Below are 15,429 nucleotides of genomic sequence, written 5' to 3' on the forward strand. Positions count from 1 at the left end.
GAGACTTGAGGTTCAAAAGGAGTGACTTGCTCAGGGTCACCTAGTAACGGGTGCGCGGTGTGGCCAAAAGTCACACTCGCGTCCCCCGACCTTATGCCCCGGCTCTCCTCCCTTCTCCACTGCTCTGTCACTTTATTTGTACTGATCTCACAGGCAAGGGATCTGTCAAAGGGGCAAGTGCTGGCCTAACCTAAAAATAGCTTACGTTTATCAAGCACTTAGTCGGCCACACTCTGCTAAGCACTTTACACAGATTACTTCTTAATCCTCACAACAAGCCTATGGTTATTATCTCCATTTTTTAGATGAGGAAACACCTAAGAGAGACTGGGATGTGTTTGCAAGTCACACAGAGTTGGTGATAGAGCCAAAGTGAGGCCTGGTAGCGTCTCCAGAGCACAGATAAACCTTCCACTGCCACCAGGGGGAGGTGGGCAGAATGGGGACACACCCTGTAAAGGTCGAGTTGACAAGACTAACTGAATGTGGGAGCAGCGAGAGAAAGAGCAGTTAAAGGTGTGCCTGTGAGTCAGCTAATCCGGGGGCCCCTTTCTCTGGACCTGAGCACCCATCGGATGAGCTGGAGAGCAGGAGTCGAGATGTCACCCAATCCTCCCAACACAAGCCACAGGCCCCCTGTGGACGGTGTGCGAGTGGGGGACATGGGGAAGCTATTTGAAGCTCAAGCTCTCAACTCCCTCCCTGGTGTTGGGTGAGGGATGTCATCTCGCTCCCAAGATAACAGGGCCACCTCAGCCCTCCTCCTGTGGCTATTCTGGGCTGCCGTCTGATCCCCCTGGCTTCCCCTAGCCCCTGCTTTAGCTCTTCTGCTGGGAGTAGCTGGTGGGGAAAGGCCAGCCCGATTACATAACCCGGTGGCAGGGACCCCTGGAGAGGCTGGAGAGCAGGTGCTCAGCCCCTCCCTCACCACCAACACTGAAAACCTGCCCCTGGAGCCCAGCGTCGGGTGGCCCAGCATGGAGGCAGCCACAGCACTGCAGGTGGCATCGGGCCCCACTCTGAAGGTGAAGGAAGTCAGCCCAGCCGATGCTGAAGGACCCCAGACTTCGCCTCAGCAGGGGGCCGGGAGCCCCGTTCCTCAGCTCCTGTCCCCTGTAGAAGGTGACCTGTGGGAGTGGGGAGTGTGGGGAGCTGCATGGGGGGAGTTGGGAGGATAGCTGCACACCGGACCGCACCTCCGCAGGCTTGTGCAGAGCTGCACGGCTTCGTGGGGTGGGTTCCGAGGACGCAGGAATACTGGTGGGAGCCCCCACCCGTTCCTTGGTGGAGCCCTCCTTGCTGCTCAAATGTCTCTGCTGGGTTTTTGCTTTTTAGCTAAGAATTCAGTAAATGGTGTTTTGGGCACTTTACAGTAAAAATGACCTGTTTCTATTTTTACCTTTAAAAAAGGTCTGTCACAGGGACTAGAAGGACGTGCCACTCAGAAAGGGAATGAGGCTTCTAGAACAGGAGAAGAGGGAAACGAACACTTATAGCTACTGGGAGGCGAGAGTGAAGTCCATGACACTCTGTCTCTTGCTCGGCAGTGCCATGGATCCAGAGCCCACCCAACACCCCACTGGCTCCCGTGGGGAATCCCCACCTCTCAGTGTGAGTTCCATGGAAGCAGAGTCCTTCTGGGAGAAGCATTTGGCTTCCCCTCCCTGGTGGTCTCTGTGAGCTCGTCAGCAAAGAGACATTTTGGAGCTAGGAAGTGGCAGGTCCCCCTTCCAGCCCCAGCTTCCCCTGCCAGCAGCCCTGCCGCCCAACCCCAGCTACTCCTGGCTGAGACTTCGGTAGCTGACAGCTCTGTGACACTTGCCTGGGGTCCCCAATGCGCCTGGTTCAGCCAACCAGAAGTGGAATGAGAAATAGAGAATACATTTCTTAAAATCCTTGGCCCAGCAGTGATTCTGATCATTTCTACTCATGTATCACTGGTCAGACAGCAAGGGGGGCAGCCCCTTCTCAGAGAGAACTATACTATGGGAGAGATCATGTAAAGTTTGGTGGGCAATTATCCACCGAGGTGGTGATGAGAGTGGGATGCTGGAAATTCAAATTATAGGGGGCTTGTGGTTATTGGTCTAGAGAATGGCCAAGGAACCAGGGTGAAGCAGGGGAGGACAAAATCACCGAAGGAGTGGCAGGCACAGTGTGAGACCCTGCAGGGATTGGAAGGACGGCTATTGAAATCACCGGGAATCAGAGTAGAGCAGTATTGGAAAGAGTGACAGTGAGCCAGGGCTAAAGCCATCAGCATGAGGAGAAGACCACAAGGGGAGGGGTGACAAGTCTTCTCCTCAGAGCACTGTTGTCTATTTCTACGTCCTTTGATTTTTCCTGAACTTAGTTTCATGGTCTGCAAGGAGATGACACTTTTGTCCTTCACAAAGTGCTCCGAAGGTCACTACACTCCTTTCTCATCCCACTTCTCCAGACAGGTTTCTGATAAGCCCAGGGCCACAACGTACGCATCTGTTAATGTCTAAGAAACGCTGGTGCATTTTGGATCCCTGGAAATCTCTGGTTATGTTTGAAAGCCACAGCTCACCTTGTGCTTTCGTCTTCTTCTGGTAACCATCCACTGACAGACACGCTTATGCTGTCTCACATACTTATCGTCTCACACATACACACGCACACTCTACACATGTACACACACATACACTCACATGCTCACACTCACACACACGCATGAGTATACACACCCCCTTTCATTCCTTAAATGTATCTATCTTGTGTCTTCATTCTCAAGGCCGTAATTAAAACACATCAATTTGATCTACAGCCCTTAGGGAACTGCAGCGTCTTGAACCATGTGAAAGGAAATTACGAGAGGATATGAACAATTTTTCCCATGAGCATAGAATAAGAAAATGGGCATAAACTTCAGCAGAAGGAAATAGGATAGAACTATGAGGAATTTTCTAATTAAGAGGAGTCGAGATCTGTGTCGAGACTACTTTAAGTAGTCTCCTTCTCTACCAATATCTAAGACAGACTTAGACAACATCCTGTCTGAGAGAAACACCGCGCTAAGAGGGACACAGCTCGGAAGCCAGTGGCTCTCAAAGGACTTCCCCAAGACTCTATAAAGGGAGAAAAACAAACTGTGGCTGTCTCAAACCTCGTCTTAGAAAATCCAGGTTCTGCTTTCGGGCTCTAGGCTTTGGTTCACATCCTTTCTGGCATCTGAGGAGGAGAAAGCCATGCTTCTCCAAGGTCAGTACAATTAACGCCTCGCTGAACTATGGAGGTGTGAAAAGAGATGCCCCAGATGAGCCTTCCTAGTAACATTCTCAGCAAAGGGTCAGATTGCTCTTGTTTGCTGGGCAGACGAGAAGACCTGGGTTGAGCTGGGAAAGGGTTTGCTGCTGCCCAGGCACCTGGAGCTGTCAAACACTTCTGCCACCTCCCGCCCTTTGTCAGCTGCTTTAGCCTTAAGCCCATCCTCTGCCCTCCCACCAGGGCCTGGGAGCCTGCTGAAAGACTTATCCTCACCTACTTAATCCCCAGAACATTCTAGTAGCTTAAATTTGCCCCCCATTGATTCCTCATGTCAGGGAATCCACTTATAAGCAAAGAACTGGGACAGGAGCCCTCCAGGGAGAAAGAAACCACCAGCCTAGCTGTCAGCCTTTCTTCACTGTCTCTCTGTCCCCACTTGAGTCCCCTGTGCCTCTCAGAGCTGCTCGTCCTTCTCCTAATTCCCCTATTTTAACTTATGTTCCACATAAAATACCCCCATTATAGCTATGTTCCTATTTCTTTAAGTTTTCTCTTTAGTTCAGGTAAAACAATGCTAACATTTTCCAAGATATTTTTGTAAGAAACAAAAGAAACACTAAGTGGGAACAAATATATACATCAGCGTGCACCAAGCTACCGAAGCCCATTTCCTGCCTGAGGTCTAAGCAGAGCGGGGCTGAGCTGGGACATCTTCCAGGCATTCCCACCTGGGCTCACCTTTCCTCATGTTAACCTTGTCAATTCTTTTTTTTGGGGGGGGCGGGGTAAGGGGAACAGGACTTTTTTTTATTGGGGAACAGTGTGTACTTCCAGGACTTTTCCAAGTCAAGTCGTTGTCCTTTCAATCTTAGTTGTGGAGGGTGCTGTTCAGCTTCAAGTTCTTGTCCTTTCAGTGTTAGTTGTGGAGGGCGCAGCTCAGCTCCAGGTCCAGCTGCCGTTGCTAGTTGCAGGGGGCGCTGCCCACCATCCCTTGTGGGAGTCGAGGAGTTGAACCAGCAACCTTGTGGTTGAGAGGACGTGCTCCAACCAACTGAGCTCACGCTCTAACCAACTGAGCCACCTGTTTGCCCCACCTTTTCAATCCTTGAGGGTGTCCGTCTGCTTTCCCTTCTTTGCCGCCTCCCTCCAGGGCAAGGTCATGCTTAGAGCACTGACCGTGGTACCCAGTCCCCGGTGGACACCGGAGGACAGGTGAGTGGACAAATATGCCATGCTCAGAGAATGGGCCCCTCAGACACACATTCCTAGATGGGAGACAGGAGTCCTGGTATCAGCACAACACCACAACCAGCCATGACACCTTAGCAAATCTGTTTCTCTCTCTGAGCCCTTTCCTCCCACTCTTCTCCTTGTGCTAAGTGCTCATCAAGGCCCTTCATAGCTCAGATAGTCTGTAGGCAGAGCAAGGGACTGCAGAACCGGGCTTCTCTCCAGCCCTCTGCCCAGCAAGTGTGAAGGGCGATTCCCCCACCCAATAGTGGGGAACCAAGCCCAACAAGATGAGGTTTTGACCCTCCTTTTCAATTGCTGCTCTCTTTTTTCAGAAAACTCTTAAGTCATATCCGCCTGTTCTCAACTCCTTGGTGGCTTGCCAAGATGGCCCCAGGAGAGGAACACATCACACAAACACTTCTTCTGTTCTTCATGCCCTGCCCCCTCCCAAACCGCCAAAGTCAAACGGAGGGCAAGCAGAGCAGGGTCACTCAGCTGCCTGGGGCTAGGTGGCTGCAGTGCTCCTACTAAGGCGGCCAGGCCACAAAGGCAGGACGGGCCTCAGTGCACTGGAGGCCTCGTATCCCTTAGTTCCTGCTTTTATCAAGGCAGCGGTGAGGTACAGCCTAAGACAGCGCAACCCAGGTGAAAACATAAGCCACACAGCAAAAAGGGAAGCTAAAAGATAAATGGACAGCATGCACTGAATATGGGGGTTTATATTAATTTACAAAGACCAAGTAATCTCGAGATCATAATGGTGTGGGAATTGTGGGAGTGAAGTTCCTGGTCTCTAAACATGGTCTACAATTTGAGGTATAGGAAGAACATAGCAAAACCTCCGTTTATTATATTTTAAATCTCACCATTCAAAATTTTGCATTATATAATGCATACATTTACACAGTTCAATTTATAAATAAACATACGTATGCTGGGGTGAATGCTCAGGAAAGTATTTACAGGGAAATGAATATTATCAAAAAGTTTGGAATCCACTATCAAGCAGTTTTGCTCTTTTCTGCAGTTGTGTACTGGCGTGGAGTTTTTCCAACTGCTAGGAATGAACTGGGGCGAGGCTGGGGCTTTGGTGGGAACTGAGACACTGTCACATTCCCTAAGACAACAGCAGCAGGGGACTGTCTCTGCCTGAGAAAGGAGGCGACAGAAGACCCAATAAAGCTAGAAAATGGTGTCAGTCTTAGCCAGGCCCCCGAGGGAACCCCGGTGAGATGTTTGCACTTTCTCAGCCAAGGTAGCCTGAGGCCGAGGAGAGAAATGACTTCTGGTCATTCTCCAAACCTCACTGAGCACTTTCCTGAGCATCTCCTGTCTTTATTCTGGAAGCCAATAAACAAGATCTAATCTCTCTTCTCACTGGGACACACCTGGGAAGTCAAGGGGAAGTGAGCAATGGAGCATTTCATCTTTCCCAGATTCTGGCTGTAAAAGTGACCCTCCACAAGCTGGGAGAATACTCCGCAGGCACCGAGCAGGGCAGTCATGCAGCGGAAGGGACCTAGATGCCAGCTCCCTCTGCAATGACATCCGTGCTGTCCTAGTGGGTCCAAGCTGTTGACTCTGCCTCTGGAAGGGAAAGCTTTCTCCTTGAGTCTGGCACCAAACTGGGGAGCAGGGCTGATACTTGGAGGTCAGGATTATCGTGTTTCCCCGAAAATAAGACCTAGCCCGACAATCAGCTCTAATGTGTCTTTTGGAGCGAAAATTAATATAAGACCCGGTCTTATTTTACTGTAATATAAGACCAGCTCTTGAATAGAATAGAATAGAATAGAATAGAATAGAATAGAATAGAATAGAATAGAATAGAATAGAATAGAATAGAATAGAATAGAATAGGATAGAATAGAACAGAATAGGATAGAATAATAGAATACCGGGTCTTATATTATTTTTTGCTCCAGAAGACGTATTAGAGCTGATTGTCCGCCTAGGTCTTATTTTCTGGGCGACACAGTAACATTGAAAGTGGCCCTGCTAAAAGGAGAATTGTTAAGGACAAATGTAGAAAGTGGATGGAAAGACAAACCCCACCGACTGTATTGGCCTGTGACAAACAGAAAAAAGAAATCTCAGTTAATGGAAAGTTGGGAGCTGAGAGTTACAAATTAAAAGAAGCGTCAGACTCACACTCCAGTGCTCTTCCTGCCAAGACTTTAATGCTCTTGAGAATCCTTTGGCCAGTTGCTCATCCCTAAATCCCAGCAAGACAATGGGAGCGATCTCCCATTCCCACGAGAGGACTTCATTTGCCGAGTGATGCCCGGCTCACTTGCCCAAGGGGGATAGCTGAATGCAATGCCCACTCCCTCTGAGTGTTACTCTTCCCTCTACAGGAGGCTCACCACCGTTTTCTCTGTTTCCACCACTCAGAGCACCCGAAGATCTGTCTGCCTCGCGCCCTGCGGCAGACCTATATCCGGAAGGTTGGAGACACTGTGAAACTACTAATCCCATTCCAGGTGACCATGTCAGCCCCATGCTGGGTCTATGGCTGGGAACAAGACAGGGTTTGATTTGGAGACAGATACCAAGTGTCCTGCTAGCAGTGGGGCAGTCGTCCTGGCCTTGAATGGAGAGAGCCATGTCACCAGAAGTGTGGGGCCAAATGGGCCTTCCATCTATACCCCTGAGGGTGGGTCGGGTCAGGCCCCATTTGATGAAGGCTAATCTATGCCCTTCAGTCAGCAGAGGTCTGGGAGCTCTCAGTGGGAGGGCTCTCGGGAGTTTGGGCAGCTATTGTTAGTCCCAGCTGCCCTGGGTATCCATGACCTAAATTCCCAGAGAGTGGGAAACCCAAAGCCATCCCCCTTTTCCCATGATCCTTTGGCTATTGCTAAAAGACAAAGTCCCCTGGGAGAGTATATCAACCTCTAACTCAAGGAATTTGCAGCTGCAAGTCAAGTGACCATGTGGAACTGGGGGGAAGGGACTGCTCACAGCTCATCCCTATTCCTCAGGGCAAACCCAAACCTCAAGCCACCTGGACACATAATGGCTGTGCTTTGGATGCCAGTCGTGTAAGCGTGCGGAATGGGGAGCGGGACTCCATCCTCTTCATCCGAGAAGCCCAGCGTGCTGATTCGGGTCACTACCAGCTCAGTGTGCAGCTGGGTGGCCTGGAGGCCACTGCCACCATTGACATCTTGGTGATTGGTATGGTGTGGGAAGTAGAAGATGGGGTGGTCCTCAGGGGCTCCCTCTGCAGGCTGAGAAGGAGGCTTGCAGAGAGCTGGGGAAGCTCCGGTGCCTCCCCCACTGAGCACGGGACACAGTGGTGTGTGAAGGGAGGAGTGGCTGAGCAGAGAAGGGGAAGGGGCCACTCCTGAGGTGATTTCCACAATGTGAGTTGTACCACGCCCACTGTCGCGCTTGACCCTTTCAGAGAGGCCAGGCCCTCCTCAGAGTATCAAGTTGGTGGATGTTTGGGGCTCCAATGCTCTCCTGGAGTGGACACCTCCGCAAGATACGGGCAATGCAGCACTCCTGGGATACATGCTGCAGAAGGCTGACACAAAATCTGGGGTGAGGCCCAGCAGGAGGGAGGGAGGGAAGCATAGCACATTCTAGAATGGAGCTCTGGTAGCTCCACGTGGTGGGCTAAGGTGGACCGAGTTCACAAAACGGGTGTCTCATTCACGGCATCTTCTTGGGCCCCCGAAGCTGTGGTTCACGGCGCTGGAGCGTTTTCACCACACCAGCTGCACGGTCTCCGGGCTCATCGTGGGCAACTCCTATGCGTTCCGAGTCTTTGCTGAGAACCAATGTGGGCTCAGTGAGACAGCCCCCATCACTGCCGACCTTGCCCACATCCAGAAAGCAGGTAAGGCACGGAGACCCTGCACTGGGAAGAGCTAAGGATAAAGAGTTGAAGGGGGATGGGATCTCAGACACCACCGTGTGGCCCTTCCTGATCCCCTCAGCTACTGTTTATAAGGCCACGGGGTTTGCCCCGCGAGATTTCTCTGAAGCTCCAAAGTTCACCCAGCCTCTGGCAGACTGCACTGCAATCACTGGCTATGACACCCAGCTCTACTGCTGTGTCCGCGCCTTTCCCAAGGTGAGCAGGGAGGTCTCGGGGCTGGCTGCGCCACGCTGCTTCCTGCTCCTGCTCTAACCTTAGCTACGTGAAGAGCATTCTCACCCAAATGTTTGTTCCCATCCCCATCATCTGCCTCATGCACCGCAGGTTATGTCGAAATAGTCAGGGCACTTGCAGTCCACGAAGGCTGATGTGCATGATCCCAGTTTTCCTTTTAGTGTCTGCTCCTCATATATGCAGATGCCTTGCTCTGACTGGCTGGCAACTGGGCATGGCTTCAAAGTTGTCTCTCTGGCAGGGGTGATGGAGTGCCGTTGGTTTCTCCTTACTCACCCCACTCCTCCCCACCCCCCACACCACCAGGCGTCATCTGTTCAGGGCCACACACATACAAGCTGCCTAGAGTTGAGCCTTTAGCCACAATCCTTAACACTCTAGCCACTGTACTCCACACATGGCATAAAATGCCACTGCCAACCTTTACTAAGTACCTTTTGTGTATTAGTCCTGGACCAAACTACGTAGGGATAACATCTCAGAAAGAGAAGACCAATAATCCCATCTTAGAAACTACTTTCTAACCAGAGGGAACAGGACTGGCTTTCCAAGCAACAGTGGGAATAGCATAGGAATGGTTCAACAATGTACATACAAAGAAGACGAGATCCTGACGCCCAGTGCTTTGGATCCATGACGGGGCTGCTTGAGCAAGGTGGAATACAAGTTACCGCCTTTCTTCTGATCAGGAATACATACTTGATGAACGAAACAAGGTTTCAGGTGCTCTTTTCAACCAAAAGAAGGAGTATGGAGGCTGTTGAAGGTACTGGAAGTGGAATCCCTCCCCAAATATAAGGGATGGAGGCCATTCTCTCTTCTAGATCCCTGTACCATCTGTTTTTAAAGCACCCTACTCCTGCTTCTCTGACCGGTGTGTTCCCAAACCTTGTCACTGGCAAAGAGTCTCAGAGACTAAGCATGAAAATAACAATTCGGTTCTTAACCACCCCTACTGCCCCCTCATCTTTATCTTCCAGCCAAAGATCATTTGGCTGAAGAACAAGATGGATATCCAAGGCAACCCCAAGTACAGAGCCCTTACATGCCTGGGAATCTGCTCGCTAGAAATTCGCAAGCCTGGTCCCTTTGATGGGGGCGTCTATACCTGCAAGGCGGTTAACACCCTGGGGGAGGCGTCTGTGGACTGTCGGGTGGATGTGAAAGGTAAGGGCAGAATCTGTGCCTTAGGGTAGTCATCTCCTGTCTGCAAAGGGGGGAAAGCAGGGGCAGAGACACAAGCCCACATGGAGAAGGGCTTAGTTTGCTTCCCCTTTTGGGCCTTCTCATCTCTGTCACCATCAAGATGTATTTAAGGAGCCACTTTTCTTATCCCCTGTCTCATTTTTTTCCATTGTAATTCTGTAATATAGGAAGAATTGCTATTTCCATTTTGCAAGGGAGACACATGAAGCACAGGAGGTGATTGGTTTACCCAAGATTTCTAGTGTTGGTTAAGTGAGGAGCTGGCACTATCGTGGAAACAGCCCAAGTCTCCTAGTCCTCACCAGATGTTTTTTCTTGAAACTATACAGTCTTCTTCCGAGTCAGTCCAGGAAACCTGCAGCTGTTTGTTTGAACCTGCAGCTTTTAGACAAACCAGAAGACTTTCCCCTCTGGTTTGTGTAAAGAAAATATTGCACATCTTCTCTACTTCTTTTCAAGTATTCATTCCTTTATCCATTCCTGTCACCTTGTTAGATCACTGCATTTTAGCACATTGTTTTTATAATTGTCTATCTACTGATCTGTTTCCCCAGTAAAGTATGAGCACTGTTAGGGCAGGGACAGTTTTATTTGCCTGCGTCCCCCCAGTAATGAGCCCAGTTTCTGACACACAGCAGGCACTCTCTAAGTGTGTGGAGCATGAATCAGGAATAAATGGGTCATTACCTGCCCTATTCTTCCCTATGCCCAGACACACCCCTTGTTAGCACCGTGGACTCCCAAAAAATCAGAGAAGTATATCCCTCCTCAGTACTCCAAAGGAAGGTTTCCCAGAGATTTCTGAGATATTAACATTGAGAAATGTCGGGATTCTTGCAGCTCCTGAATGAGGCTCTCTAAGAGGCATGGGCAATTCTGAAGAAGGTAAGGAAAGAGAAACAGGGTGTCTGAGTGGAGTATTTGATGTTTACGGCTAGTGTTGTTCAGATAGATGTGTATTCCTGTAGTCCTGAGCCTTTCAACCATATGCATTCACTGGTGACAACTTTTCTTTTATCCATTTTTTAAAATGTAAGTTAATAGTCTCATCCCCATGGAGTGAACGTACCACAGATGAAGTCTATTTTTGTCACATCTTCTACCTGTTTGTACTCCTCAAGTTCATGACAGGAATTAAACCTAATGGTCCTCTGAAGAAGAGTGATAGCATCTAATTGGAAGGGGTTTCTGTGGGAGGGAGGGAGGCCGGTGCTATAAGAACAGATGTCAAGGGAACCATCAAGAGTGGAGGATGGGTGAGAGTCACCACCACTACATGGCAGCAGCGTGGAAAAGGCGACAGGAAGATGTTCTTGTCAATTAAGTGTTTCTACCTCAGTATCATAAGCATGGTGAGAAACGGATTTATTGCCTGTTTTTTAACTTTGAAGTTTATGGATTCCTTCCCCTTCAAGAAAAGAAAACCATCATGATCATTACATGTCAATAATAATTGAACATTTGGGCATGTGGTTCCAAGCAGCACATTACTGGCAAAGGGCAACTCAAATCACTGTTTAGACTTTGACAGCACTTTCAGAGTCTAAATCATCCATAGTAGAAATCTTGTGTACAAACTGATGAGTCAGGTGAAAAAGCAGCTCGTGAGAGAATTAAAGAGAACTGTTTCCCAATGTCTCCTCTGACTTACGGCGCCTAGCTGATAAAAATTGAGAATGCATTCAATCCCAAAAGCCATTTATTTAAGCCTATCATTGCTAAACAGCAAATGAAAACCCTAAGGGGTGCGTTAAAAGTACAGACTTCTCAGGAGAGCTGTCTCTGCCCGTTGGCTTGTAAAGACCATCCTCTCACCATCCCCTCAACTCCCCATCAGAGTGATGTTGGGTTAATGTTAGCCTTGTTAGTGTTAATTGTCCTTTCACCTCTCTCCCAGCTGCTGCCCAGCAATGAAGCCGGGTATGTAGAGAATTCATAGCACAGAACCCAGGGGCCATGAAGAGGGGATGCCTCAGCACATTGGATATGCTCTGGCTGTTTGCTGTTAGGGCCATAGTAAATTCTTTCTTTTCTGTGCCTCCAGGAAGCCTGACTGCGATGAGATTGAGCTCCGGCACAGCGTCTGGTTTGGACTGGTCTAAATAAATGTGTGGATTCTCAGTGCATAAGTGTCCATCTGTTAGAGCTTTTCCATGTGGGAAAACCATTTAGGAAGTTGGAATTCTTTAGCCAGACTGTATGGAATCTCAGAACCCTCAGACTCCTCTTTCTCTTTCCATATCTACATTCTCTTCCACAAAGGTTGCTAACACTGTCTTGTCCCTAGATAGTCATGACAGAGCTGAGTTCAACTCTATACAGTATGAGGTGCTGAAAGATGCTGAAGATGACTTGCTCTCTTCCTCTCTGGGCTTTCCAGTAAAAGTTGGGTAACAAGATCACATCCATCACAGAGATCAGACAGCAGGACACACATATATACATAGCTAATTAAGGACAGACCTCCTAAGTCTTGAGGGCTGGGAGATACTGAAGAAATTGGAGCAGTCTCATTAAGCCCTTGAGAAAGAGTTAAGGTGAGGTGCCCTTGCTTACGTTTGTTTTTATTCTTAAAACAAATAAGATACTGAAGGTATTCTGTGATGGAATCTGCAAAAGATAGCAACGATTCCTCCCATCCTAGTATGGGCATGGTACTCTTCCCATCAAGAGTTGGGGTCTATTTCTCCTCTTGAATTGGGGCTGACCATGTGACCTGCTTTGACCAAAAGAATGTAGCGGAGGTGATGCTGGGTCAGTTCTGGACTTAGACCTTAAGAGGTCAGGTAGTTTCTGCTTTTGCTTCTGGAAGTCAGCTCCCACGTAAAGAATCTGAGGACAGATTACTGAATTGTGAGAGGCCACATTATAGAGGACAACCAGGTCTCCCAGCTGACAGCCAACACCACAGCCCTAGCTATGTGTGGCCACCTTGGACCCTTCATCCAAGCCTTATCTACTCCTTGTGGAGGGAAGACAAGTTGTCTCTGCAGAACCCTGCCCAAATTGTAAAATTATGAGCAGATAAATGGTTGCTGTGGTTTCACTGAATATCAGGGTGGTGCGTCATGTGGTAATATATAACTGAAACAGCCCTCTATGCGTCAGCCATTGAACGAAGTGCTTTGTCTCTTTTGATCTTCATTTTACAAATGAGTAAGTTTAACCTTATAAATAGCTCCAAATATGCAGCTGGTAAGTAGCAGAGCTAGGATTTGAACCAGGTCTGTTTGACCTCAAGCATTCCCTATTTCCTCTCATCTCTTTTACTCAGTGACCTCCACTGTAGTAGATATGGGCTTAAGAATGGAAAGATTTCCAGGATCCAGTAAATATTAGGCAAGATTTTTGAGGAGGAAGGGGATGTGTTTGGGCTGAGAAGAGTGTAAAAGGCTTTTTTGTTCAGACTATTTTAAGGTCTATTTTAAGTTGAGGAAAAGTATCTTTTCTAGCCTTTCTCAACTGGAGTTCTATGAGAATTAAGACCCAATGTCCCAAGGCATCCACTGCGTGTCATAAATTAACTTCTTCCTATGCAACTAGAATGTTACTAGTTATGTACCATCCTTGGGAAACTTGAGAAAACAGTCACACAAATCATTTGTAGGGTCTAATGCGCTTAAACCCTGCTGAGAATGTTGAGAGGTGGAGCAGACTCCAGAGCCAACCAGTCATGTACAGGGTAGCCAAGAGGCCTCCCTCTAGCAGTTCTCAGTCACTTTTTACATTTGACCCCTCACTTTATTTATGAAGCGAGGATTGTGACCTTCAGTTTCATGGTTTGGATGATAATTATGACTATCAAGTGCTCTCAGCTATGATGCCCTAAGCATCAGTTAGACCTCTGGCCTCAGCCCCCAGCCCCATGCCTCTGCTGTTTGTTGAAGTACTCAATGACTATACCTTAAAGTTCACATATGCTCAACCTTCATGGTGAAGGAACAAAATCTTCTTTACACTGAACAGGACCCCTAATCACAGTTAATTCTTCTGCATTCAAGAAAACCTGCACTGGAATCCTTAATTTTTTTGATTTATGTATTCATCACTTTGGAGTACCTTCTGAACTAAGGCCTACCATGTGCCTGGGCAGGAGTAAAATTTCTTCATTAATTCACTTATTTATTATTTATCCAAAATCTTAAACACGTGCTCATACGTATCATTTTGGGGTTGACCTCCAGGGGACAAATGTTTCCCAGGTTAGTGGCCTTACGCTGAGTGAAGAATTCTTGTACTTGAAATCTGTATTTTTCTGTCTTTGTTGTCATTTGGAAGAGAAAGTAGTTCTGCTTTTTTTTCCCTCTGGTACTGCAACAGTTTTCAAAATCATAATTTAGCGATGGAAAAATGCATATAAATTACCTTAGGAGAAACTAACTTCCAATTTGCCAAAACTGCTTCCCCCAATTACCTGAATACGGGTGAAGAAGTAAGTGCAGTTTCCCCACTCAAGCTGTTCCTAGGGAAAGAAAGAATGCAGTTAAATAACAACTTCTTTCCCCAGGGCTCCACTTTGCCACTATTTGCCTGGAGAGGGAAGATACTGGCTCTGGTTTTCCCACCTCCATAGATCCTGAATCCTACAGGCAACTGAAATTTCACCTTAACTAGCAATCCTATGGAAAAAGAGGCAGTCCTGTCTCAGCTCTTTCTCACATAAGCTTGCAAGTTCTGAGTCTCCCCACCCTTTCCCTTATCACCCCACTAAATTTCAAGTCTCCTTTGCTTCTGGTGGCGTTTATTACAGTAATATCTCACTCCTGCCAACCTCACTACCTCAACTTCACAGCTAAAAGCGAGGAAGTAAACAAAAAAGCCTATAAATGGCCCACAAATACTGGAGACTAGCGCTCAGGCTCTTTGTTTACAGGAAAGCTCTTCAGCCCATTTGTAGGACCTTTTTGATTTGACTTTTAGAACATTTCTAAACTCTGTTAACTGGTGACCCAGCCTATTCACAGGCAACACTTGGAAACAACAGAAAGAATATCCCTAATAAGTGGGCTTAAGTGTTTTACAAACACAGCTTTGAGAGGTAGCAAGTTACAAACACACCCTCAAAAGCCCCTGACCTGCAGGGTATAAAACTTGATATTCGTAATTTTCATCCAACCATGAAACTAACGGTCACGATCTTCGCTTCATGGATAAAGCGAGGGGTCAAATATAAAAATTGACTTGGGGTGGCCGCATGGCTCAGTTGGTTAGAGTGCGAACTCTCAACAACAAGGTTGCGGGTTCAATTCCCACATGGGATGGTGGGCTGCACCCCCGGCAACTAAAGATTGAAAAGGGCAACTGGACTTGGAGCTGAGCTGCGCCCTCCACGCCTAGATTGAAGGACAACGACTTGGAGGTGATGGGCCCTGGAAAAACACACTGTTCCCCAACATTCCCCAATAAATTTTTTTTTTAATTTAAAATAAATAAAAATTGATTCAAGCTTGCGTCACTTGTAAACGGAGGAGTCACGGTTGAATTTGAACCCAAATGGCCCTGTCTGAGAAGACCCTTGTTTTCTTTACACCTTGGCTGCCTAAGGGTCTGAACGTGCTCTCCTAAAAAGCCATGGAAAATGTACTTCCTAGAGAACCTCGATATACCTAAAATATCAGTGTTTCGATACTTCCGTAGCT

At 47.9% G+C, this 15,429-nt stretch overlaps 1 protein-coding gene across 1 annotated transcript; it reads left to right on the forward strand.

Moving 5' to 3' along the window:
- Window positions 1-704: 704 nt before the first annotated feature.
- On the forward strand, window positions 705-12,839 carry MYBPHL (myosin binding protein H like). Its single transcript, XM_081025270.1, has 9 exons — window positions 705-1,122; window positions 6,859-6,947; window positions 7,446-7,641; window positions 7,871-8,010; window positions 8,149-8,308; window positions 8,409-8,545; window positions 9,565-9,751; window positions 10,631-10,675; window positions 11,835-12,839. The coding sequence occupies exons 1-8, from the start codon at window positions 978-980 to the stop codon at window positions 10,639-10,641; spliced, it is 1,065 nt and encodes a 354-aa protein (XP_080881396.1). The 5' UTR covers window positions 705-977; the 3' UTR covers window positions 10,642-10,675; window positions 11,835-12,839.
- Window positions 12,840-15,429: the final 2,590 nt, after the last annotated feature.

Source organism: Rhinolophus hipposideros (genome assembly GCF_964194185.1).
Source record: "Rhinolophus hipposideros genome assembly, chromosome: 19".
Taxonomy (NCBI): domain Eukaryota; kingdom Metazoa; phylum Chordata; class Mammalia; order Chiroptera; family Rhinolophidae; genus Rhinolophus; species Rhinolophus hipposideros.